The following is a 27,425-nucleotide window of genomic DNA, read 5'->3' on the forward strand; positions in this document are numbered from 1 at the left end:
AAAGTATCCCATAAAATCTATGTTGGTTCAACTATATTCCTTCATTCCTCAATCCATTCTCATCACTGGTACTTCTTCCTTTGTTTCTGAAGTCAGGTCCTGGAATGTTTATATGTATATAATGTATATTTCACAATCAAATCCTTTTGGAAGTGGTTGAGATAAATAGGTTTCCTATTTTGGACCATTTCTTGAAGACTGAAGAGCATATGAGCATCCTTTGGACCTTATATCCTGGAAAACACACTTGGGAAACACTGAGCTATCGTAAGCAAAGAAAAGAAGAGAAAAAGAAAGAAGGAGGGAGGGAGGGAGGAAGGAAAGAATTTGCTGCTGCTGCTAAGTCACCCCAGTTGTGTTCGACTCTGTGTGACCCACAGACGGCAACCCACCAGGCTCCCCCGTCCCTGTGATTCTCCAGGCAAGAACACTGGAGTGGGTTGCCATTTCCTTCTCCAATGTATGAAAGTGAAAAGTGAAAGGGAAGAATTTGCTAGAAGCCAACTTAGAGGTCTCCCCAAACAACTAATAAAAGTGGATAATGATATGACATTTATCATAAGTATGATATGATAGCCGTTTAATAATTTTGATTCACTATCCACTTCTAATTGGATCTCTCCTAGGGTACTATTTAGTTTTCACATATTTTTTAAAGTTATTCTCAATATTCTTTAATATAGTTATACTTTCCTTTTTTTAATTACCTCTTTATTTTATTGTTACTTCTCCTTTTGCTCTTTAAATACCAAAGATACTTCTTGCAATTAGAAATTCATTTTTATTATCACAACTACCCTGAAAACCTGATTTTAATTTATTTCACTACCATCGTAGGATTTCATTACCATCGCAGGTCAACACATTGATGTAGTAGAAAAAGCTGCCAAATACATTCTGGCAACTCAGGTATGTAATTTAACTTATACATTTTGAAGGCATGAGCATATCAGCACCAACTTTATTATTTCTAACCAAGGCAGGTAAAGATTTGACTTTTACTTCTTCAGTCTGTCTTAGGCACTGATCACCGGGGGCAGTAGACTGTAACCTTGGAAACTTCACCTCACCCTCATATAAATGATTTTTCAACTGACCTTACACAATTGGCTTGCCCTGTCAATGCTGCCATTTTCTTGTCTGCCAAATAAGAATAAATTGCTTTTCCAATAAGTCTTTGATAAGCTAAAAGCACTGAGATAATATTTTAAAGTGGTTTGACCTCTACTGAAGAAGGTTATTTTATAGCCAATTTGAGTTGAATTCTACTACAGCGCCAGTGTCACGAGACAATGATAGTATACTCACTGAAGAGTGACATTAGTCACCAAGAAAATGCTACACCACAGTGACGACCTACACACGGGACACTATTTATTGTATTTTACAGCACCTTCAAATTAATTATATCCAAGGATAATGAAACAATAGTTCCTTAGAAATAATAGTTAAAACTGTACCATATTTTTATAGATAATAAATTCTGACCCTGCATCAAACAAAATTCCATTAATATTATATTTATTAAGCATAAAAAATGATGATAACATGTCATTACAATTAGGATACTAATGGAAGTGATGAATAAAAGCTCACACTTTTTTGTAAGTTAGTTGAACTACGAAAGGTTCAGTTATCTTGCATTAGATTGTCTATTCCTCAGAAGAACATGAGGCAATGAGTGATATTTTTTTATTATGGAATTCAAGTTCTTTCAGCCGCTCAGTTGTGTCCAACTCTTTGCAACCCCATGGACTGCAACACGTCAGGTTTCCCTGTTCATCACTCACTCCCGGAGCTTTCTCAAACTCATGTCCACTGAGTTGGTGATGCCATCCAACCATCTCATCCTCTGTCATCCCCTTCTCCTCCCGCCTTCAATCTTTCCCAGCATCAGGGTCTTTTCAAATGAGTCAGTTCTTTGTATCAGGTGGCCAAAGTATTGGAGTTTCAGCTTCATCATCAGTCCTTCCAATGAATATTCAGGACTGATTTCCTTTAGGATGGATTGGTTGGATCTCCTTGCAGTCCAAGGGACTCTCAAGAGTCTTCTCCAACACCACAGTTCAAAAGCATCAATTCTTTAGCAATCAGCTTTCTTTATAGTCCAACTCTCACATCCACACATGACTACTGGAAAAACCATAGCTTTGACTAGATGGACCTTTGTTGGCAAAGTAATGCTGTAGAGGTTGCTCATAGATTTTCTTCCAAGGAGCAAGCATCTTTTAACTTCATAGCTGCAGTCAACATCTGCAGTGATTTTGGAGACTATCCCCGAAAAAAGTCTCTTATTGTTTCCATTGTTTCCCCATCTATATGCCATGAAGAGATGGGACTGGATGCCATGATCTTAGTTTTCTGCATGTTGAGTTTTAAGCCAGCTTCTTCACTCTTCTCTTTCACTTTCATCAAGAGGCTCTTTAGTTCTTCGCTTTCTGCCATAAGGGTGGTGTCATCTGCATATCTGATGTTATTTCTATTTCTCCCAGCAATCTTGATTCCAGCTTGTACTTCTTCCAGCCCGGCATTTTGCATGATGTACTCTGCATATAAACTAAATAAGCAGGGTGACAATATTCAGCCTTGATGTACTCCTTTCCAGATTTGAAACCAGTCTGTTGTTGCATGTACAGTTCTAACTGTTGCTTCTTGATCTGCATACAGATTTCTCAGGAGGCAGGCAAAGTGGTCTAGTATTCCCATCTCTTTAAGAATTTTGCATAGTTTGTTGTGATCCACACAGTCAAAGGCTTTGGTGTAGTCAATAAAGTTGATGTTTTTCTGGAACTCTCTTGCTTTTTTGAAGATCCAGCGGATGTTGGCAACTTGATCTTTGGTTCCTCTGCATTTTCTAAAACCAGCTTGAACATCTGAAAGTTCACGGTTCATATACTATTGAAGCCTGACTTGGAGAATTTTGAGCATTACTTTGCTAGCATGTGAGATGAGTGCAATTGTTCAGTAGTTTGAGCATTCTTTGGCATTGCCTTTCTTTGGGATTGGAATGGAATGAAAACTGACCTTTTCCAGTCCTGTGGCCACTGTTGAGTTTTCCAAATTTGCTGGAATATTGAGTGCAGCACTTTCACAGCATCATCTTTCAGGATTTGAAATAGCTCAACTGGAATTCTATCACCTCCACTAGCTTTGTTCGTAGTGATGCTTCCTAAGGCCCTCTTGGCTTCACACTCCAGGATGCCAGGGACTAGATGAGTGATCACACCATTGTGTTTATCTGGGTCATGAAGATGTTTTTTGTATAGTTCTTCTGTGTATTCTTGCCACCTCTCCTTACTATCTTCTGCTTCTGTTAGGCCCATACCATTTCTGTCCTTTACTGTGCCCATCTTTGCATGAAATGGTGTCTTGGTGTCTCTCATTTTATTGAAGAGATCTAGAGATCTCCTTCCCATTCTATTGTTTTCCTTTGTTTCTTTGCATTGATCACTGAGGAAGGCTTTCATCTCTCTCCTTGCTCTTCTTTTGAACTCTGCATTCAGATGGGTATACTTTTCCTTTCTCCTTTGCCTTTCAGTATCAATAGCACTTCAGCTCATGGCTGCAGTCACCATCTGCAGTGATTTTGGAGCCCAGAAAAATAAAGTCTGACACTGTTTCCACTGTTTCCATCTATTTCCCATGAAGTGATGGGACCAGATGCCATGATCTTATTTTCTGAATGTTGAGCTTTGTCAACTTTTTTTTTCACTTTTGGAACCAGTCTGTTGTTCCATGTCCAGTTCTAACTGTTGCTTCCCTGACCTGCATACAGGTTTCTCAAGAGGCAGATCAGGTGGTCTGGTATTCCCATCTCTTCAGAATTTTCCACAGTTTATTGTGATCACACAGTCAAAGGCTTTGGCATAATAATAAAAAGCAGAAATAGATGTTTTCTGAATCCTTTTGTTTTTCCATGATCCAGCGGATGTTGGCAATTTGATTTCTGGTTCCTCTGCTTTTCTAAAACCAGCTTGAACATCTGAAGTTCACGGTTCATATACTATTGAAGCCTGACTTAATGCTGTAGAGGTTGCTCATAGATTTTCTTCCAAGGAGCAAGCATCTTTTAACTTCATAGCTGCAGTCAACATCTGCAGTGATTTTGGAGACTATCCCGAAAAAGTCTCTTATTGTTTCCATTGTTTCCCCATCTATATGCCATGAAGAGATGGGACTGGATGCCATGATCTTAGTTTTCTGCATGTTGAGTTTTAAGCCAGCTTCTTCACTCTTCTCTTTCACTTTCATCAAGAGGCTCTTTAGTTCTTCGCTTTCTGCCATAAGGGTGGTGTCATCTGCATATCTGATGTTATTTCTATTTCTCCCAGCAATCTTGATTCCAGCTTGTACTTCTTCCAGCCCGGCATTTTGCATGATGTACTCTGCATATAAACTAAATAAGCAGGGTGACAATATTCAGCCTTGATGTACTCCTTTCCAGATTTGAAACCAGTCTGTTGTTGCATGTACAGTTCTAACTGTTGCTTCTTGATCTGCATACAGATTTCTCAGGAGGCAGGCAAAGTGGTCTAGTATTCCCATCTCTTTAAGAATTTTGCATAGTTTGTTGTGATCCACACAGTCAAAGGCTTTGGTGTAGTCAATAAAGTTGATGTTTTTCTGGAACTCTCTTGCTTTTTTGAAGATCCAGCGGATGTTGGCAACTTGATCTTTGGTTCCTCTGCATTTTCTAAAACCAGCTTGAACATCTGAAAGTTCACGGTTCATATACTATTGAAGCCTGACTTGGAGAATTTTGAGCATTACTTTGCTAGCATGTGAGATGAGTGCAATTGTTCAGTAGTTTGAGCATTCTTTGGCATTGCCTTTCTTTGGGATTGGAATGGAATGAAAACTGACCTTTTCCAGTCCTGTGGCCACTGTTGAGTTTTCCAAATTTGCTGGAATATTGAGTGCAGCACTTTCACAGCATCATCTTTCAGGATTTGAAATAGCTCAACTGGAATTCTATCACCTCCACTAGCTTTGTTCGTAGTGATGCTTCCTAAGGCCCTCTTGGCTTCACACTCCAGGATGCCAGGGACTAGATGAGTGATCACACCATTGTGTTTATCTGGGTCATGAAGATGTTTTTTGTATAGTTCTTCTGTGTATTCTTGCCACCTCTCCTTACTATCTTCTGCTTCTGTTAGGCCCATACCATTTCTGTCCTTTACTGTGCCCATCTTTGCATGAAATGGTGTCTTGGTGTCTCTCATTTTATTGAAGAGATCTAGAGATCTCCTTCCCATTCTATTGTTTTCCTTTGTTTCTTTGCATTGATCACTGAGGAAGGCTTTCATCTCTCTCCTTGCTCTTCTTTTGAACTCTGCATTCAGATGGGTATACTTTTCCTTTTCTCCTTTGCCTTTCAGTATCAATAGCACTTCAGTCACTCAGTCGTGTCTGACTCTGCGACCCCATGGACTGCAGCACGCCAGGCTTCCCTGTCCATCACCAGCTCCCAGAGTTTACTCAAACTCATGTCCATTGAGTCTGTGATGCTATCTAACCCTCTCATCCTCTGTCAGCCCCTTCTCCTCCCACCTTCAATCTTTCCCAGCAACAGGGTCTTTTCAAATGCATCAGCTCTTCGCATCAGGTGGCCAATAATTGGAGTCTCAGCTTCAAAATCAGTCCTTCCAATGAACACCCAGGACTGATTTCCTTTAGGATGGACTGGTTGGATCTCCTTGCAGTCCAAGGGACTCTCAAGAGTCTTCTCCAACACCACAGTTCAAAAGCATCAGCTCTTCGGCACTCAGCTTTCTTTATAGTCCAACTCTCACATCCATACATGACTGGAAAAACCATAGCCTTGACTAGACGGACCTTATTGGCAAAGTAATGTCTCTGCTTTGTAATATGCTGTCTAGGTGGGTCATAACTTTTCTTCCAAGGAGTAAGCGTCTTTTTATTTCATGGCTGCAGTCACCTTTGCCTTTAGCTTCTCTTTTTTCCTCAGCTATTTGTAAGGTTATACTCCTCAGATAATCATTTTGCCTTTTTGCATTTCTTTCTCTTGCAGATGGTCTTGATCCCTGCCTCCTGTACAACGTCATGAACCTCCATCCATAGTTCTTTAGGCACTCTGTCTATCAGATCTAATCCCTTAAATCTATTTGTCAATTCCATTGTATAATCGTAAGGGATTTGATTTAGGTCATACCTGAATGGTCTAGTGGTTTTCCCTACTTTCTTCAATTGAAGTCTGAATTTTGCAATAAGGAGTTCATGACTGTGAATTCCTTATTTCAGAATTACTTTAATATTTATGAATTTATTTACTTTCTTAAAACTTCTATTCAATCTCAAATCTTGATATAAATATGTTATATCAAAGAAATTATTGTTTCCCAAAACAGCCTGCTGATTAACATAAACATTAGGTTCTGAATGATGTAACAGCTCAGCAAATACAAGAGAGCACAAAATAAGATCTGTCATCAGAAACCATTGTTTCATACAATCATAATACATTAGACTGTGCTAACATATTCATTAATTTAATGAATATTTATTGGTCATCTACTATGGGCTAGATACTCTTCAAAATCCTAGGAATAATTTTTTGAACAAGCCAGGAAAGGTCCTGCTCTAAAGGAACTTATACTCTAGTAATTATGGGGGGTTACAGAGGACATGGTGGCTCAGATGGTAAGGAATCCACCTGCCATGCAGGACATATGGGTTTAATCCCTGGGTTGGGAAGATCCCCTGGAGAAGAGGATGGCTACCCACTTCAGTAGACAGAGGAGCCTGGACAGGCTGGCAAGCTTCAGTCCATGAGGCTGCAAAGAGTCAGACATGACTGAGTGACTAACATCTTCAATTTCATGTAGTAATACTATTAAAAATTACATAGTAGGTGCTGTAAGCTATTTTGTGTCTAATAAATGGAAAAGACCATCATGACAAACATAGGACCCGTATATCTTCAACACTAGTAGCTTCAGAAAACTGAAGCAAAGCTAGTAAGCCTCCTGAGCCACAAACTCTAAATGAAAATGACTTAATAATAATCAAACAGCTTATTGATTTGATGGAATACTCTCCGCTCCTCCCCTCCTGTACATCATTGGCTCACGTGCACATATACACATCCATGCACACATAAGTAATACAACTCCTTTACAATGCTTTTAAAAATTAACCATTAATACACTAAGCATGCTGAGTTGCTTGGAGACACTGACTCCAGAACTTGCATATTCAATAAGGGGCAATAGTCCCAAACCCATTCAATTTTAAAACAAGAAGAGTCTAAGATTATAGGAATTTTCAACAAACACACACATCCAAAGCAGTAATACAGCTAAAAGGTAGCAATAACTGAAAATCTCTTTAAAATTCAGTCAATGTCATTACCATTTGCTTTGATTTCCTTCCTCTGAAGTCTACAGTGTTTTGGTTGCTACCCAGAAAACAAAGGCAGGAAGCAATCGCTAAATGGCAAAGCAGAGATTATGAGCTTTCAGCTGTTACAAATCATGAATTTTTAACATCGGAGATTTATAAAATGTCAACTGCTTATATTTACACATTGTGGTTAGCAATGGTACAAAGCATGGAGAATGTGACAGTTTTCTTAGACACCAAATATCATAAAATTAAGCTTCACTTACAAACCATCTAGGCCTTACTGCTTCAAGGTGTTAATATTAATGCACTACAAGTGTAAGTTCAGAGTCAGAAAAAGGTAGTATCTAGACTTCTCACACAGTTTCCAATAGCTTAATTTTTCAACACAGAAGACTGTGGAATACAACAACTTAAAACAAAGGTATACTTAAATATTAAATTTTTGAGCAAAAAAAAATTTAATTGACTTAATTACTAATCCTATGATTTCATTTTATTCAAGGCTTGGGGGTCAAGAGTATGTATGATTTCTTAGACTCTGACATAACATTTTTGAGTCAACTACAGTTTTTGCCTCTTTTTGTGGCAAGATTTGAAATACACTTGGTCTCTTTTTGAACACTACTTCTGAGAATGTCATCGAAGGCATGTTTTTACTGCAGTTTGAAAGTGAAGACAGCAAAAACCCCTTATGGACTACTCCTGAATTTCATTTCAGGAGACAGGTGCAGCAGAGTTGGCTGATTTATTTTGGGAGAATGATGAAATTGGCGATAGCATTTGTTGAGTTCCTATGACATGCCTGGTGCCTTTATCAAGGGATACGAGTTTGGACATGCAAAATCTAAACTGGAGACTTGTCAACACATAAGCAATTCTCCAGGGTATATTATTTAGTGAAAAAGCCAAACATAGACTAGTGTGCATACCATTTGCACAAGGCTGTTTTTAGACAAAAAGAAAAGATGCGGTTTATACATGAATGAACTACTGTAAACAAGAGATTGACTGCTTCCAAGTAAGAGAAATTGGATAGCTGAGCACAGAGAACACGGAGATGCATGCTCTTTACTCTTTTGTGAGCTCTGAAATATGTGCCAAGTGACTATATGCTTTGTTTTTGTTTAGTTGCTGAGTCATGTCCAATTTCTGTGACCCCATGGACTGTAGCCTACTATGCTCCTCCGTCCATGAGATTTTCCAAGCAGGAGTACTGGAGTGGGTTGCCATTTCCTTCTTCCTGACCCAGGGAGTAAATATACCTATAAAGACAATTTAATAACTAAAAAATTATATCGACTAACTCTATTTGCTAGAGATTTTTCACCAGTCCATGGGCTTCACCTGTGAGGATATGCTTTTATCTTGCTTTCCTTCATTGTATCCATGTTGCTGCTGCTTCTTAGTCACTCCAGTCATGTCCGACTCTGTGCGACCCTAAGGACTGCAGCTTGCCAGGCTCCTCTGTCCATGGGATTCTCTAAGAGTGTTAGAGTACATTGCCATGTCCTCCTTCAGGGGATCTTCCCAACCAAGGGACTGAACCCGGGTCTCCTGCACTGCAGGAAGATTCTTTACTGCTGAGCCACCAGGGAAGCCCCCATTATATCCATACCACCATCTAAATCAATTCTAAACCAGTGATTGCCACAACTAAATATACATTAGAACTTCTCAGAATTCCTTTGAAAGGTACCAATGCCTGGTCGCCACTCCTTGAGAGTCTGATCTAATCAGCCTTGATATGGGGTTGGATATTGTTATGTTTTATGTGTCCTCAAAGTAATTATTAATATAATCCACAGCCAGGATTGAGAAACCAATGCCTAGTCCTTAGATTAAGCATTACCTAAGGCTTCTCTGGTGGCCCAGTGGTAAAGAATTCGCCTGCCAATACAGGAGTTGCAGGAGACCCAGGTTTGATCCCTGGGTCAGGAAGATCCCCTGGAGGAGGACATGGCAATCCACTCCAGTATTTTTGCCTGGAAAATCCCATGAAGAGAGGAGCCTGGCAGGGTACACAGTCCATGGGGTTGCAAAAGAGTCAGACATGACTGAAACAATTGAACACATTACCTAAGGCTAGGCTATTTTTTCGCTATCTACATGCCTGGTTATCCCAGTAGAAGAGCCTAGAATTTAACACTAAATTTTGCTGCTTTTTTCCATTTGTTATCAGTAAATGAGCCAATCTAAGTATTGATAAAAAGAATATATTGATATAAGTGAAATCTGATAATAGGAGGCCATTTACTGAGAAAACAATCAAAGAGAAATGCCTTATTCCCCCAATTACTTATGCCTTGATCCCTAAATCAGATTCCAGACTGGAGATACCTATATCTATATCTATATATCATGATTTGTAGACTTAGCACCCTGTGTAAAACTGCCTTATCCACAAAGATGAAACAATTAACCCCTGCTCAGCAGAGGTTAATGTGTTGTCCAGAGACCACTGAAAATTAAGTTTTAGTTTGGGGTTTTACTTTGGTTTTATTACTGCTTGAAAGCAATATACCTTTATCTTTAAATGAAGGGTTTCTGATCTGAATTTCAGAGGGGTTCATAAATATTCTGATTTTTTTAATGTGTATATGCTCTTTTTCCTAGGGAAGGAAGTCAATTGCTTTTATCAGTTTCTGAAATCCTTCATAACCAAAAGATTTCTACATATATCCCTAGGTTTCTAGGTAAAATCTCTTTAAGATTTTGTTTCACTCTGAGAAACAGCTTGATGAAGCTAGAGGGCAGATGATCATAACTCAGTTCATTTTCCCCCCAACAGGGTGGATAAGCCTCCCTATTGCTACCCTCTTAATCCACTTTTACAAAGGGCTGCAAATAGTCTCAAAAATCCAAACTTAGTGCCCTGTCTGAGGTCCCCAACCACACTGTCTTCTTTATCCCCCTATTATTTTGATTACAAGAATTTGCCATTTTTGTAAATCAAAGCCAGTCAAATATCAGAAGTTTCATGTGGTTCAAATTAATGCTTTGAATACATTTGCTATTTTGACAATCCCTCTTCACTATCTCCTGTGGTAGATACCACAGAGTTGCAGTTCCTCAGGTTTGAGTCCTTGCCTTTCTTCGGTTAGGAAGGATAGGCTCTAGCTTCCAGCCTGAAAAGGTAAGACTTCTCCATGCCTACATTCAGGCTGCATATGTTGATCTATAACCTCATCTAGATCTGTCCCTTTTGTACAAACTTTCAGCCATAAGGTGAATAGCACCTGGGGATCTAATATATAATATAGTGACTAACAGTTGACAATACCATATCACTGAAATTTGTTAAGAGTAGAATTTAAATATTCTCAACAGGAAAAGAATGATTAATATGTGAGACATTTTAGTTAAGCAAATGGGAGAAATCCCTTCATAAGGTACATGCAGGCATGCACGCTCAGCTGTCATGTCTGACTGTCTGCGACCCCATGGACTGTAACCTGCTAGGCTTCTCTGTGCATGGGATTCTCCAGGAAAGAATACCGGAGTGGGTTAGCATTTCCTCCTCCGGGGAATCTTTCTGACCCAGGGATGGAAACTGCGTCTCTTGCATCTCCTGCATTGGCAGGTGGAGTCTACCACTGAGCCGCCTGGGAAGCCCTTATGATGCACACATATATCAGACAGCCTAAATTTTATTCGCCAATTATACCTCAATAGAGTTTTAAACAATCAAAAATAGGTCTGTCCGTTTTGGTTTGTTTTCTTCCCCTGCCTTTTCCCAACTCTGAGAGTTGACCATACTGACACTTTTGACGATCTTACCCTCAATGGGATAAACCATTTCTTTCACCTAGGTAATAAACGTTATTAAAAAGATGCTTACTTTCAAAAGTTATTAATGCCAAGTAAATGAAGCAGAGCACAGTAATCGGTAATTCCACAGACCCAGTGCTGAGCTAATTAGGGACTCTGACATATGTACCGTTCTCAGCAATCAGAGAATATTTATCACTAGGATAGCTGGTAGTTCAAGGCTAGATAAAAGCAGGACTGCTTTCCTCTCTGAATTCCTCCATGCGGATGAGCAATCACTCTGCTATATCCTGTAATGAAGGAACAAATTCAGGCTCTCTTTACTCATAGCAAGGAGTGAGAATTCACTGTTAGAGAAACTAAATGGCCTCTTGCATTATTACACCAACAGGTTCCCGCCCAGAAAATAAAGTGTATTCCGTATGTATACTGCAATTCAAAGTGTATTCAAAATAAAGTGTATTCAATATGTATACTGCAATTCAACCTGAGGCTGTACAAAGTCTAACTCTTCCACACCGTTCCATAATTTACCAAATACAAACTTCAGCATGCTCTTGTTTCTCCATGTTAAAAATAAAATGAACACACAAACTTTCCTAGGAGACTGCCCTCATACACCCAAATTGCCAAAGCTCTCTTCAGTCTTGTTCTGCCAGCCCTCTCTCCATAGCACTTAGCTCACCGATTCCTCATCTTCTGGAAGACCTCCCCTCCACTGGTTTTAGGAAATGGCTTTCTGATTCCTTTATCACTTTTCACTTTCTCATCCTCAATTTATATTGCTTTCCTTTCTCAGACTTCACCTCGCTGCATAACCTGATCACTTTAGGTACCTGAATTATTAACTCTTTCACATCTCTAATTCTGAAAGTTCTTCTGAGTTTCAAACCTCACTTCCCAACACCACACAAATGTCTGAGTAGCTCCTTTAAACTCAACATTACCAAAACTAAAAGTACCGTTCTCTCCTCCACAATAGCCGTCACTCCTACTACAGTATTTCAGTTGACAACTGCCACTACAGCAGCTGTCCTAGCTGAAGACATCTCAACTATTTTCAATTTCCTTTTTACCTTTGTCCTACAATATCCACCTGACACTCTAACATCCTGCCTTCTCCTTTATGTTCAGATCACGGATACTCTGGTTCTGGCATATAGTAGAGCAAACTAGTCTGCACTACTCAAGTTTCCCAACTGTTCATCTCAAAATTATGAACCCAAGGACAGAGACTTTGCAGCCAGAAAACCTTGCTTCGAATCCCAGCTCCATCACTCTTATGCTATTGGCAAAGTTATTTAATGTCTCCGAAACTAAGTTTCTACAACTGTAAATAGGTAGGCAAAATATTTATCCCATGAGTTTGGAGACAGAATTAATTAAAACCATATAAACTGCTTAGAGGAGTTACTATCACCCAACACTCATCCATAGAAGCTGCTGTTATTACTTGGACTATATCATCCACAAACCTTTACTGTCTACTCTAGTCCTAAACTTCTCTTAAGGGACTAATAGAAAGATTTTTGAGCCAGGATATAATCCATTTACAAGGTATGTGACCTAAGGCAACTTATTTAATTTCTTTGATCTTCATTTAGTTCTGTCATCAGAAAATTGCACCAAACCAGGTGCAAGTATCTAATGTAGAGTATTAATGGTTCAATGTAGCTTCTGGAAATTTTTTCACATTTTCTACACACTGTAATACATTTCTTAGGTGGTGTCTTCAATTTTGCTTTCTATCCTTTACACTACTCTTAATTCTTTGACTATATTGTCAGTGCTTTTATTGCAAGGAGGGCATCTGATACTTTCTCTGTTTCTCTATCAATCCTAGCAAGATGCTACGCTCACAACAGGTACCCAATAAATATTGTTGTTGGAGCTACGACAATAGTTGCACTTGCCTGTTCTATCATGAAACACAGGCACACACAGAGAAAAATACTCAAAAAAAGGAATCTTTCAACAACTAGTCTTGTAAGAAACCTAAAAGATGCTAGCATCAGGTTTACAATCGGTTCCAATTGAGATACTAAAATTATACAGCCTGAATCAAAGTAATAACTGAGTCATCATTTTTCTTATTTCATACAAACACAAAAAATACATTGTTGTTATACTATACTTAAAAGAAAGAAATAAATTTCCATTATACGAGGAAAAAGAGAGAAAGTCTTTGGTGTATGCCTATGGAGTATATTAGTTAACAATATTATGGCAATTTGTGGTTAAAAAAAAAAGGAACAGATTTCATACTTGAAAGAAGCAAATCTCTGTCCTTGAAAAGGGGATAATCAATAAAGAAAACAGGTTAACATAGATGGAAGTGCAAATGTCTTGCAAAAGGATTATAACTCTATACATGCAAGTAACAATTACACTGTTAAAATGAAGCCTGGGAGGCACTGAGAATTCAGAACATCCACATGTGGAAATACATCATAGGATGTCTTCACAGAGATTACAAACACAAAGCCGAACAGAGCAGATGACAGCCATGGAGGAAACACTGGGGATGACCTAACAAGAGTGTTCAATACTAAAATAACTTGAAAGTAGTTCAAAGAAGTATCCTCAATATTCTGCAACATGAGACTTTCATACTGTAAAATGTTTTAACGTTTTGATCCAGGTATATATGGTGATGATAATGTCACTATTTCATATAAATTGATATTATACATGCTATATTTTGTATATATTTTATAGATACATATCCATATCATAATATTTCTTTGAAGCTTTCACACTGACTTCACGTACATTATTTTACTAAACTTTTACACAAATAAAGGCGAGTGCAGAGTTCATTTCTACACTAAGCATACTGTAAAGAAAAAAAAAATAGGGCTATCTAAACTTTTCCTTCCTCCCATGAAATCAGGAAAAGAACATTCAAAAAGAGACTATCAAGCTGAATGACCTGAAGTTTTCAAAGATATACAGGCAGTTTAAAAGCTTGTACTGATAAAGCCCATCAAAAAGTAGAAGTGAAAGGTTATATATGTTTGGATAATAATGAACCATGAAATGTTCTGTACTATTTGCAGATGAAAGACTTCCAGGCCACTCTCATTTCAATCACAAGTTCTACTCTGAAAGGACAGATTCTTGAGGGGAGAGACCACGGGGTTATTTTCCACATCTGCTGCCCATTGTTCAAAGATGGTAGGAGCAGGATCAACACATGCCCGTGTGCTGATTCCTTTGACTGGTGCTCAGAAGAGAATGAATGGGATCCAAAGGGAGCGGACTCTAATGTGCTGATGACCACGTCAGAGTTGGGAGGACAAACACTTTGAAAGAAGAAATGCGGAATATGTGAAAATTCAAGCATTACAATGGCTGGACTGCATGGGAATGAATGCCTGGTGTTTATATTGTAGAATTTTATTCTGGGAAAGAAAATATTCATAGCTTTGAATAACAGTAGCTTATAATATCTAGCATTTATGGCACAATTATATTCTGGCAACTATCCTAAGGTATTTCAATGGATTAACCAATTTAATGTCATGTAAGAGAGGTACTATTAATAGTAATATTTATAGATGAGAAATAAAGGGCTGAATTATTCAGAATTGGTTTGTATATTTTAATTGGGCAGGCCAATGTGGCTTCCAGAATTGCATATATTAAATATGTACACATCAGTGAACAAAAATAAATCTTTGTTTCTTGAAAAAGATACAATGGATTACTTAATTTGTTCATGAAGTTCTCTACTAAAGAGAAAATCAGAATTACTTTTTCCTTTCTTGGGGGGAAAAAGTCTTTACTTACAAATCAAGTTTTTTTTTTTTTTCCTGATATCTCCATTCAGGCATTTATTAACAAATATTTATTGAGAACTGAAAATCTGTCCCGAACAAGACAAGAAGCTGAGACTCGATGGTGAGCAAACACTAACATGATTCCTTCCCTCACAGAGTATGGAGCAGAGAGAGGTAGATAAATCAGAGGAGCATAAAAATTAAAGTGAAATGGCAATGGTGACATAAACCAAGAAGGAAAAAAACCCAGGTGCTTAAGAAAAACTACGTAGATTTGCCCTAGTCAGAGAGGTCAAGGAAGGCTTCTCTGGGGAGGTGACACTTGGCTGCGCTGTAAAGGATAAGAGGTATATATTTCAGGCAACGAGTCAGAAGATTCCTGTAGCAGATATGAGCATAACAGTAACATCAGAAAAATAGAAGCATGTTTTCCTCAGAAGGGAAGAAAGTAACTAAGATAGACGAAAGTCAAAACTTCCAAACATTGAAGAGTCAAATATGAAGAGGACTGAAAATGTCCACTGGCATATGCAAAATATAATTACTAGTTGCTGTTGTTGTTTAGATGCTAAGTCCTGTCTAACTCCTTGTGACCCATGAACTGCAGCATGCCAGGCTTCCCTGTCCTTCACTACCTCCCTGAGTTTCCTCAGACTCATGTCCATTGCATCAGTGATCCATCCAACCATCTCATCCTGTCTCCCCTTTCTCCTCCTGCCCTTAATCTTTCCCAGTATCAGTGTCTTTTCCGAACAGTTGGCTCTTTGCAACAGGTGGTCAAAGCACTGGAGCTTCAGCTTCAGCATCAGTCCTTCCAATGAATATTCAGGACTGATTTCCTTTAGGATTGACTGGTTTGATCTCCTTGCAGTCCAGGAAACTCTCGAGAGTCTTCTCCAGCCTCATAGTTTGAAAGCACCAATTCCTCAGCGCTCAGCCTTCTTTATGGTCCAACTCTCACATCCGTACATGACTACTGGAAAAAATCATAGCTTTAACTATATAGAACTTTGTTGGCAGTGATGGCTCTGCTTTTCAATACACTATCTAGGTTTGTCATAGCTTTTCTTCCAAGGAGAAAGCGTCTATTAATTTCATGGCTGCAGTCACCATACACAGTGATTTTGACCAGGAAAATAAAATCTGTCACTGTTTCCACTTTTTCCCAATCTATTTGCCATAAAGTGATGGGGCCAGATACTACCATCTTTGTTTTTTGAATGTTGAGTTTTAAGCCAGCTTTTCCCCCTCTCCTCTTTCACCTTTATCAAGAGGCTCTTTAGTTCCTTTTTGCTTTCTGCCATTAAAATGGTATCATCTGCATATTTGAGGTTGTTGATATTTCTCCTGGCAATCTTGATTCCAGCTTGTGAGTCATCCAGCCCAGCATTTCATATAATATACTCTGCATATAAGTTAAATAAGCAGGGTGACAATACACAGCCTTGATGTACTCCTTTCTCAATTTGGAACCAGTCCATCATTCCATGTCCAGTTCTAACTGATGCTTCTTGTCTTCCATTCAGGTTTCTCAGGAGACAGGTAAGGTGGTCTGGTATTCTCACCTCTTTAAGAATTTTACAGTTTGTTGTGATCCACACAGTCAAAAGCTTTGGCACAGTCAGTGAAGCAGAAGTAGATGTCTTTCTGAAATTCCCTTGCTTTTTCTATGATCTAGAGGATGTTGGCAATTTTATCTTTGGTTCCTCTGCCTTTTCTAAATCCACTTTATACATCTGAAGTTTTCCGTTCACGTACTGCTGAAGCCTGGCTTGGAGAATTTTGAGCATTACCTTGTTAGCATGTGAAATGAGTGCAACTGTATGGTAATCTGAACATTCTTTGGTACTGCCTTTCTTTGGGATTGGAATGAAAACTGACTTTTCCAGTCACTAAAGAAATTATCAAAAGCTGTTATTATGAAATGAAGATGACAGATGTCAGTTTGAGAGGATTGTGGAGTTAAGTTCTAGGTTAGAAAGTGGAGCTATTGGGTATAGGCAAGAGCCTTCCAAGATGAAGAAAGCTGTAACTGCATGGGGACAGGGAATCAACAATTTATGGTTTTGTTTTTTTTTTTTTGCTGCTGTTTGTTTGTTTTACTGAAAGAAACAGGAATGTGTTGAAAATTTGGCAATTGTCAGGAAGCTAAAATCAAAGCAGACAACCAGGAACATGTAGGCCTACATGGCCTGTATGGCAGGAGTTCCCAGCTTCCAGGATCTAATGCCTGATCATCTGAGATGAAGCTGATATAATAATAATAATAAAAATAAAGTGCACAATAAGGATAATGTGCTTGAATCACTTGAAACCATCCTCCAACTCCAGTCCGAGGAAAAACTGTCTTCCACGAAACTGGTCCCTCGTGTCAAAAAGGTTGGGGACTGCTGCTCTGTGGCAAAAAAGAAAATCTTATTTAAATATCCATTGTAAGTTTTATGGTGAAACAGATTGCTTCAAGTGGGTAACTATTCTGTACTTGGAGGTTTCACTGAATATCCAACTTAATTATAACCATTTTTAATTTTTTTTCAGCTAATGTAATTATTCATTCATAATATCATAAACCATTTGTACTCAATAAAAGAGAAATGTTTCATGAGCTGATTTTTGTACTCTAGATGATTTGGCACAGAGTAAGCTGCAAATCTCCTAATACTTCAGAACATCAATTTTTGTTAAATTAAAATGCATCACTAGGGAAAGATATCATCACAGATACCAATTCACTGTCTACCTCATACTATAGTTTTAATATGCTATAATTCATTAAGAATAAAAATAAATCTTTGATCAATGAAATTTACAAGTTTATTTTTATTCAGAAAAGATAATCCTATGAAGACATGAATGATCTACTAAATTATTCTGTTCACTATTCAAAGAATGCATTTATATTATGTAATGGAAGATTTTTGTTTCCTAAATTAAAAATAATAATAACACTAAAATAAAACAATGTCAATTTAGCAATCAAACTAAAATTGGGGCACAAGTGGGACAATTATTTTGTGGAAGTTAATAAAGACTTTTTTCATTTCCTGGCCTAGTGATGAGTCAGGACTCCGTTATACTTTAGTTTTGCTTTAATTAATCAAGCAAGTTTTCGCCCTGTGTTCTGCATGCTCCAGTTGTCAATTAATCCTCTTAGAAATTCATTTACACAATGAATTTTCTGTGTTTCCTGAAAGGCACTGTGCTGGACACTGCACGTACAGAAATGACAAACATCCCCGTCCTCAGTTGACAGTATCACAGGCCTGTATTCACAAGACCAAAGGAATCTAGACGGTATAATGCAATTATAAAGAACTTCGATCAGCCAGAGGAAAGCACGGAAATATCAGAGAGAAGATGAAATCCAAGTTGATCCCTTAAGAAAAAGAACCACTCTGCTACATGATCAGAACAAAAGTGGAATTTCAGTAGAGGAGACAACTTAATCACTGGCAGTTCGATCCTGGGTTGGGAAGAGCCCCTGGAGAAGGGAAAGACTACCCACTCCAGTATTCCGGCCTGCAGAATTTCATGGACTGTATAGTCCATGGATGGCAAAGAGTCGGACATGACTGAGTGACTTTCACTTTCACTTTTTTCTGTTCATGTAAGTGCTAATAATGACTGGATTGCTGAGTAGGAAGCTGAATTAGAGGTCAGAACAAGAGACAGATGTTAAAGATGGGCAAAGAGCAGATGACTACAGATCATTCATATCATGCAAATAAGTTTGAATTTTGTTCTTTGACATCTCTTTTAGTAACTTTTCTAAAGGAGATCAGTCCTGGGTGTTCTCTGGAAAGAAAGATGCTAAAGCTGAAACTCCAGTACTTTGGCCACCTCATGCGAAGAGTTGACTCGTTGGAAAAGACTCTGATGCTGGGAGGGATTGGGGGCAGGAGGAGAAGGGGACGACAGAGGATGAGATGGCTGGATGGCATCACTGACTCGATAGACATAAGTTTGAGTGAACGCTGGGAGTTAGAGATGGACAGGGAGGCCTGGCGTGCGATTCATGGAGTCGCAAAGAGTCGGACACGACTGAGCGACTGAACTGAACTGACTGAATTAAGTTTTTTATATGAGATAATTTTAGATTTACAGGGAACTGTAAGAAATAATACAGAAATATGTCATGTACCCTTAACAGCTTTCCCAATCAGTAACATCTTGCAAAACTATAGCTTACTATCACAATTAGGACACGATATAATCAAGATAAAGAACAGTTCCATCTCTACAAGGAGATGTTGTTGCCTTTTTGTAGCCAAAGGTGTTTACTGCAGTATGTAGGAAAACCACTGATGTTTGCATGTTTATCTTGTATCCTGAGATCTGGCTGAACTCACTTATTAATTACAGGTTTTTAAATATGTTTTATAATTTCCTAGACAATCATGCCATTTGCAAATAGAGACAATTTTATTTCTTCCTTTCTGATATGTTTCTCTTTTTGTTTTCATATATTGCCTTATCAAATTAACTAGGACCTTTATTGAATGAAGAGGTGAGAGTGGACATCCTTGCTTTGTTCTCAAACATAAGAAATACTTAGTCTTTCATTATTAACTACTGGCCATTAGCTGTCCCTTTTAGAGAGGCTTATGGCTCCTCCAGTGGCTCAGCAGTAAAGAATCCACCTAAAGCGCAGGAGACGTGGGTTCGATCCCTGGGTCAGGAAGATCCCCGGGCATAGGAAATTGCACCCCACACCACTATTCTTGCCTGGGAAATCCCATGGACAAAGGAGCCTGGCAGGCTTCACACTCCATAGTGTTGTGAAAGGGTCAGACACGATTTAATGACTAAACAATAAGAAAGTGGTAACACATTTTCCAAATTTTTCTTTCCCTTGAGAATGTCTTTATTTCTCCTTTATCTTCAAAATATATTTGCATAAATACAGAATTCTGATGGACAGTTCCTTTCTTCTCACACTTGAAAAACATTCTGTCACTTTCCTTTGACCTCCCTAGTTTCTAAAAAATCCTATCTTTCAAAGGGATTTACCCATACAGATGAGAAATCTTTTCTCTCTCACTACTTTCAAGATAATTTTTTTTGCCTTCAATTTTCAGAAGTTTGATTAAGGTTTTTTTGTGTATGTGGATTTCTTTATAGTAACGTTGTTTAAGGGTTTACTCGGTCTTGAACCAATAGATATATATATCATTGGCCAAGTCTGAGAAGATGAGAAGTTTTCAGAAGTTTTCCATTATTTTTTTCAAGCCCGCTGTCTTTCTCCTCGCCTTTCACGACTGAAATCACAAATGCTATATTTTTTGTTATCATTCCATATATCCCTGAGGCTCTGTTAGTTGTTTGTTTTCAGTCTGTTTTCTTTCTGTTGTTTAGATTGCCTAATTTCTATTGCTTCTTCTTCCAGTTCATTAATTGTTTCCTCTGTCCCCTCCGTTCTGGTATTGAGCCCATCCATTGAGTTTTTATCTTTGCTATTACGTTTTTCAACTCTAAAATTTCCCTATGATTATTCTTTATAGTATCTATATCTTTGCTGGAACTTATTTTTTAAGGTATTTTTATTTATTTATTATTTTTTAACATAGATTTATTTAAAGCAGAGGCTAATTACTTTACAATATTGTACTGGTTTTGCCATACATCGACATGAATCCGCCACGGGTGTACTTGTGTTCCCCATCCTGAACCCCCCTCCCACCTCCCTCCCCATACCTTCCCTCTAGGCCATCCCAGTGTACCAGCCCTGAGCACCCTGTCTCATTCATCGAACCTGGACTGGAGATCCATTTCACATATGATATTATGCATGTTTCAATGCCATTCTCCCATATCATCCCTCCCCCTCCCTCTCCCACAGAGTCCAAAAGACTGTTCTATATGTGTCTCTTTTGCTGTCTCGCATACAGGGTTATTGTTACCATCTTTCTAAATTCCATATATATGCATTAGTATACTGTATTGGTGTTTTTCTTTCTGACTTACTTCACTTTGTATAATAGGCTTCAGTTTCATCCAACTCATTAGAACTGATTCAAATGTATTCTTTTTAATAGCTGAGTAATACTCCATTGTGTATATGTACCACAGCTTTCTTATCCATTCATCTGCTGATGGACATCTAGGTTGCTTCCATGTCCTGGCTATTGTAAACAGTGCTGTGATGATCACTGGGGTACACGTGTCTCTTTCAATTCTGGTTTCCTCAGTGTATATGCCCAGCAGTGGGATTGCTGGGTCATAAGGCAGTTCTATTTCCAGTTTTTTAAGGAATCTCCACACTGTTCTCCATAGTGGCTGTACTAGTTTGCATTCTCACCAACAGTGTAAGAAGGTTCCCTTTTCTCCACACCTTCTCCATCTTTGCTGGAACTTTTTATTTCTTAACTGTAACTATTTTGTTGACCTTAAAAAAATAGAATGTTTAAAGAATGTTCATCATCACTTGTTGAAGCATTTTTACCACAGTTGCTTTAAAATCTTTGTCAGATAATTCTAACATCTCTGTCATCTCAGTTCTGGTACCTATCAACTGTCTTTTCTCATTCAGCTTGAGATGTTTTTAGTTCTTGGTATGAGGTCATCAAATCCTGGATAGTTTCTTGGTATTACATTATGAGACAGACTCGTATTTAAATCTTGTTTCAGGTGGCTTATTTAGATTTCACTCCAGCAAAGAAGGAAGACATAGGGGTAAAAATCCAGGTTCCTCATTTGACCTCCATTGATACCCAACTGGGTACCTTGGTGGCTCAAATGGTAAAGAATCTGTCTGCAATGCAGGAAATCTGGGTTTGATTCCTGGGTGGGAAAGATCCCCTGGAGAAGAGAATAGCTTGGGAGAATGCTCTTCATGACTCTGGGTTGGTTCCCGTTCTAATTGTAGGCTTCTAAAGGCACCTCCCTGCCTGGATAAAGTAAGAGCTCCCTGTTACTGCTCCCAACAAGGCCTCCACTGATATCACAGGGAAGAGACAGGTGGTCTTGTTATTGAAAATCCCCAAAATCCTGACTCTCTACTAGGCTTCCACTGACTCTATCCCAATGGAGAATGGAAGGGGTATCTCATTACTGGTAGGTTAGGGAGATAAGCCCAGGCTCCTTATTTGGTCTCTACTGTTATTGCTTGTTCAACGGGTCCTCATTATAATCTAACAGGAAGGAAAATCTTGGCTTCCTATTCAAACTCCTCTGACACCACCCTGTGGGAAGAGGGTTAGAATTAAGCTCCTCCTTAAAGCCTAACAATTGTGGAAGTCTAAACTTCCCACTCAGCCTTTGCTGTTGGCAGTGGGGTTGGGACCATGGATGTGTGTGTGTCATCTGTCTGGAGTGCAGCCATCTAAAAGTTTCATGTCTTAGACTGCTCCTTCCTAAACCTTTGGCTTGAGAGGTCAGGCTTGTTGTTTTTGTTATTGTTGTTTTCCTTTTCAGAGGGTTTAGTTTTGTTGTGATTTGCTTTGTCTGCAGTTGTTGGCACTTATAGGTTGTCAGCTTCTTTAGACACAAATCTAAGAGGGAAAAATAAAGCCAAGGTGTCCTCACTATGTTATTTCTCAAATTTCAAGGTCCCTAAAGTCAGTTTTCCTTCTTATCTCCATCTTTTTTTGTTGTTGTTTTTGTTTTTTTTTTATCTCCATCTTTTAGTCTTACATTTGTTTTAGACATAATGCCTAAAATGTTCAGTTCTACTTAGTGGGAGGAATAGAGAAAAGTATGCCATCTCTAACTTCCTGGAGGCAGAACTCAACCCTTTGAAAAAATTTAAGCAGCGAAGTTCTGCATTCATCTCTGCATTTTAGATGGACAGTGAGGAGAGCTCAGAAATTAGAGTTTTGGCAGAGATGGCCTGGAAAGACATCTGAAGGCAGTATTTATTAGAACATGGTCTAGACTGGCTGTCTGAAATATACAACTGGAAAGCACAGGCACAAGTGAGATCAGAGGCCAAACACAGAATGCACACCAGTCAACAACACGCTTACTAAATTGTCACAGCCTCGACTATGCGGCAGGAGGCATGGAAACAAGAGGACACTTTTGACATGTGCTAAAATATGGGAATACCAGACCACCTTAAAATATGGGAATAAGACCACCTTACCTGCCTCCTGAGAAATCAATTTGCAGGTCAAGAAGCAACAGTTAGAACTGTTCATGGAACAACCGACTGGTTCAAAATTGGGAAAGGAGTACATCAGGGCTGTATATTGTCACCCTTATTTAACTACATAAGGATACATCATGTGAAATGCCTGGCTAGATGAATCACAAGCTGGAATCAAGATTGCCGGCAGAAATATCAATAACCTCAGATATGCAGATGACACCATCCTAATGGCAGAAAGCAAAGAGGAAATCTTGATGAAAGTGAAAGAGGAGAGTGAAAAAGGTGGCTTAAAGCTCAGCATTTAAAAAATGAAGATCATCGCATCCAGCCCCATTACTTCATGGCAAAAAAGATGAGGAAAAATGGAAATAGTAACAGACTTTATTTTCTTGGGCTCCAAAATCTGGCCAGACTTCTTATAGGCAGCTGGACTCCTCTCAAATAGCATCTTATTTGCTATTGTGACCAACACAAGGATTCATTGAAAGTTCCTCAAATATGTTTAACCCTGTCATTTCACATCTGACAGCAAGGAGATCAAACCAGTCAATCCTAAAGGAAATAAACTGAATATTCACTGGAAGGACTGAGACTGAAACTCCAATACTTCGGCTTCCTGATGAGAAGAGCTGACTCATTGGAAAAGACACTGATTCTAGGAAAGATTGAGGGAAGAGGGAGAAGGAGGTGACAGAAAATGAGACGGTTGGATGACACCATGGATTCAATGGACATGAGTCTGAGCAAACTCCGGGAGACAGTGAAGGACAGGGAAGCCTGGAGTGCTGCAGTCCATGGGGTTGCAGAGAGTCAGACATGACTGAGCAAATGAACAACGAGAACAAAAAAAAATGTAAATCAACAAGCTGTAGTGAGCAATAGAATATGATACATAAGGAGAATGAAGTTAGAATCACTTCTTGATTCTTAGTTTAGCTGACTGTAACGTTAACAACAGGGCAGAGTACATGGAAAGAAATGTCTTTGGAGGGAAAAGTGGAGACTGTGAGTTCATTTCACAGCACCTTGACCATAAGGGATGTCTGGGCCATCTGAAAATCCCTAATAATAAGCTGGTGCTTAGCAGGAAGGTTAGATATAGATAGGAGGAGTTAGGAGCCTGGGTTTAAATAATAATACTCAAATTCAATTGCATGGAGATTATCCAGGAAATATAAGCAGAATGAGAAAAGAGGGCTAAGAACAAGACTCTACTATCACCCAATGTTAAGGATCAAAGTAAAAGAAACCAAGAGAGGAAACGGAAGACAGGATGTCAGAGAGGCAGAATGAGAACAGAGAAGTAGCATCCAATTTAGTTCCATAAGCACTTGCTACATGTTTAGTGTGTATTGTCTACTACACTGAGACTGGCTTGTGACGCCCTCACACTTGACTAGATATAATTCCAGAATAGTGTGGTCAGCTAACTAACAGACATATGTTCAAGGGGCAATGGAGCCACAGACAGGGGAACTGAGCAGTCAAAGACTTTGAGGAAATTTTCCAAGCGATGATTACATCTAATCAGAGTCTACAAAATAGATGGAATGAACCAGACAAGGAAGGACAGAGGGAAAGTCATGTAAGGCAAAAGAAACAGCCTAAACAATAGCAAAAGGATATAGGGGACTCAAGAGGGCAGAGAGAATTACCATCACCAAACACAGGCACCAGGGTTGATGCCATTGAGAGAAAAAATAAAATCAAACTGAAGAAAATCCTTGATTTTGTTCCTTACTAAGCCACCACTGACCTCTGATATAGTAGCTTTATGAAACAATGTGGAGAAAAACTGGACTTCACTGGGTTGGAGAATAAGTGGAAGAATATAAAGTTCAGACAATACAGGAAGGGTATTTTTTCCAAGGACTCAGTGGAGAAGAATATAAAAATGGGATAGCTAGAAATGTGCAGAAGTCTAAAAGGCTTTGTTTTATGATAAGAGAGAATTGAGGATGTTTATAAGTTGTAGGAAAGAAACCTGAGTTCACAGATAAGATTTAAAAGGTTAAAAAAAGAAAATCACCCTTTTGTACAACAAATACTAATAGAGCATCTAGACTGTTCTTGAGCTCATCATTTCAAGATAAAGACAAGCAGAGCCCTTTTAATGGTGTGGCAATTATGTTTTAAATAAGCTTAAAAAATAAAAAAGGCCAATGGTAAATGCACAAAAATTACATGTACTATAATCCTAAAGGCAAACTAATACTTAATAAATACTTATCAATATAATGGCATCTTTGGCTTTGTCACTTTATATTAGCAATTCCACAATTCATTATAAGTATTTAGTGTTAAGGCTTATTTTGTTTACTTCCGTGGGAATTATTATTTTAATAAAAACACTTATTCTATTGCAAGGACTTCAGTATGGACATAATTGTCAAGATTATTTTATGTTTTAATTATTATAAATACCACAGGGCATATTAAGTCTACAAAGGACAGAGGGATAGTATAAAAGACAAGGAGTAGTACAAGATGGCGTAATATTTGTGTCAAAGTTTGCCTTAATATCTCTGAGCATTTCAATACAGAAAATCAGCCAGCTGAAAATGCAGGAATAATCATGCTTTTAAAAGTTGACTGGGACTAGGAGATTGCCACAAAGATTAAGAACAGTCTCTGATTCTTTCAGAATCATTGACTTGCAGAATGCTAAGATTTTAAAGAACTTTGACATAATCTAATACTATTATCCACACGTCACATAAAATTCTCTTTTTCATATTCCTCTCTTGATGTTGAAAGACTTTAAGTGAAAGAGAGCCTTCTATTTCAGAAGCTGCCTATTCTACCAATGAACAGTTAAATTTTCTCTGATTTCGCCCAAAAGATAGGTCTCTGGAATTCCACATTACTACATTACTATGTGGCCACTCTTTAAATGTCAAAAGGTTCTTAACAAATATGCACACTAAATATATTACTATTATCAGACTAAACCATTCACAATTCCTTCATTGCTTTCTTGTATGACATTTTCACTCTATTTCCTTTCATCCAAATGCTTTCTAATAAGTTAATGATTTTTTTCTTCTCCTCATTAAACTGAACATAAGTTTCCAAATGTAAGAAGGGAAAATAAGATACTATTGCATATGGTGACTATTTTTTAAAGTCATCCTATCAACCACTGATGTTTGAACTACAGACAATTATAATCACAGGGATTTAACCACATAAATTGTAACCAACTCAAAGTTCCCTGACTTTATTTTTGCAATTATATTTTAATATAATTATAAAAGGATTTCCATATTCTCCCATCTTATGTGTTTTATCCCAAAAGTCCAAGATTATTTTGTGTACTGATTTAGCAAACTACCATTTTACTGTTCCTCTCAACTTCCGATATCCTACAAATCTGATGGACATGTGTTTTAAGTATTTATTCTAGGCACTTACTAAAATTAAATAGAATAGGCATAAGAGCAGAATTTTCTAGTATACACACAAAAGTATTATTCCTGGTTAACATTAATCCATGCAACTGAATCTTAAAGCTACGAAGATTCAATCTGATCAGTCTAGAAGCATATATACCTCCAACAATTATACATACATACAACATCATCAGAAATTATACATACATCATCTATTATACATACAGAAATTATGTATACATCATCTATTATACATACAACAATCATCAGAAACTACCAAAAATATCTGCTAAAATCAAGAAACCATACAGTTGAAATCCATTAATTCTCTAAAAACACAAAAAGGTGAATCTCTGTTTTGTGATGACTGTTTTCTAAGGTTCTAAATCAGGATCAGTCCAATGATATTTTCTAGAAAGGGACAGACATAAAGTTTTTTAGTGTACATTTTTCAGAATATAATTTTATGGCTTTGTTCAACACAATTTAAATAGTGTATTTTTTTCTGTGTATTTCTCTGTCTTATGAAATCATATTTTTAAACTGGAAGAAGACATAAAAATGTTCCCTGTCCCCATTTAATTTTTTTTGTTCCTACTTAGACTACTTCTCAGAAACTTTCAGTGAAATTAACACTATGTATATGTGGTGTGAATTTTATTACCTCATATAAAACCGTAGTATTTCCATGTAGAAGAGGTCCGTAACAGATATAGGAATGTCCGACAACCCAGCCTAAGTCAGAAGCTGCCCACCACACCTAAACAATAAGAAGAAAATAAAACGCATATATCTTAATCAGATAAATGTCATATAATATGAACTTAAAACCATGATTACCTCTCCAGGTTTAAGTCCATATATGGAAGACATCGACCAGTTAAGCATTACAGCGTATCCTCCAGTGGGCCTCACCACACCCTAAAGGAAAGAAGAGATGAAGTTAAAATCAATAGACAATGTGTTAAAAGATCCTCTTTCTTCATACTATCCACTTAAGAAAAGCACCTGTTTAAAGTATTTCATATT

General features: G+C 38.0%; 1 protein-coding gene across 2 annotated transcripts in view; it reads right to left on the reverse strand.

The window, feature by feature from the left end:
* Positions 1 to 27,425, reverse strand: part of ACSS3 (acyl-CoA synthetase short chain family member 3) — a 181,026-nt gene that overhangs the window by 79,289 nt on the left and 74,312 nt on the right. For both annotated transcript variants that reach the window (XM_070370965.1, XM_005892327.3), the window contains 2 exons: positions 27,237 to 27,317; positions 27,061 to 27,156 (listed from right to left, as the gene is read on the reverse strand). In XM_070370965.1, coding sequence (XP_070227066.1) covers positions 27,061 to 27,156; positions 27,237 to 27,317 — 177 coding nt within the window. The remainder of the gene's footprint in view (positions 1 to 27,060; positions 27,157 to 27,236; positions 27,318 to 27,425) is intronic.

The sequence above is a fragment of the Bos mutus genome, chromosome 5 (assembly GCF_027580195.1).
Source record: "Bos mutus isolate GX-2022 chromosome 5, NWIPB_WYAK_1.1, whole genome shotgun sequence".
NCBI classification, from domain to species: Eukaryota; Metazoa; Chordata; class Mammalia; order Artiodactyla; family Bovidae; genus Bos; species Bos mutus.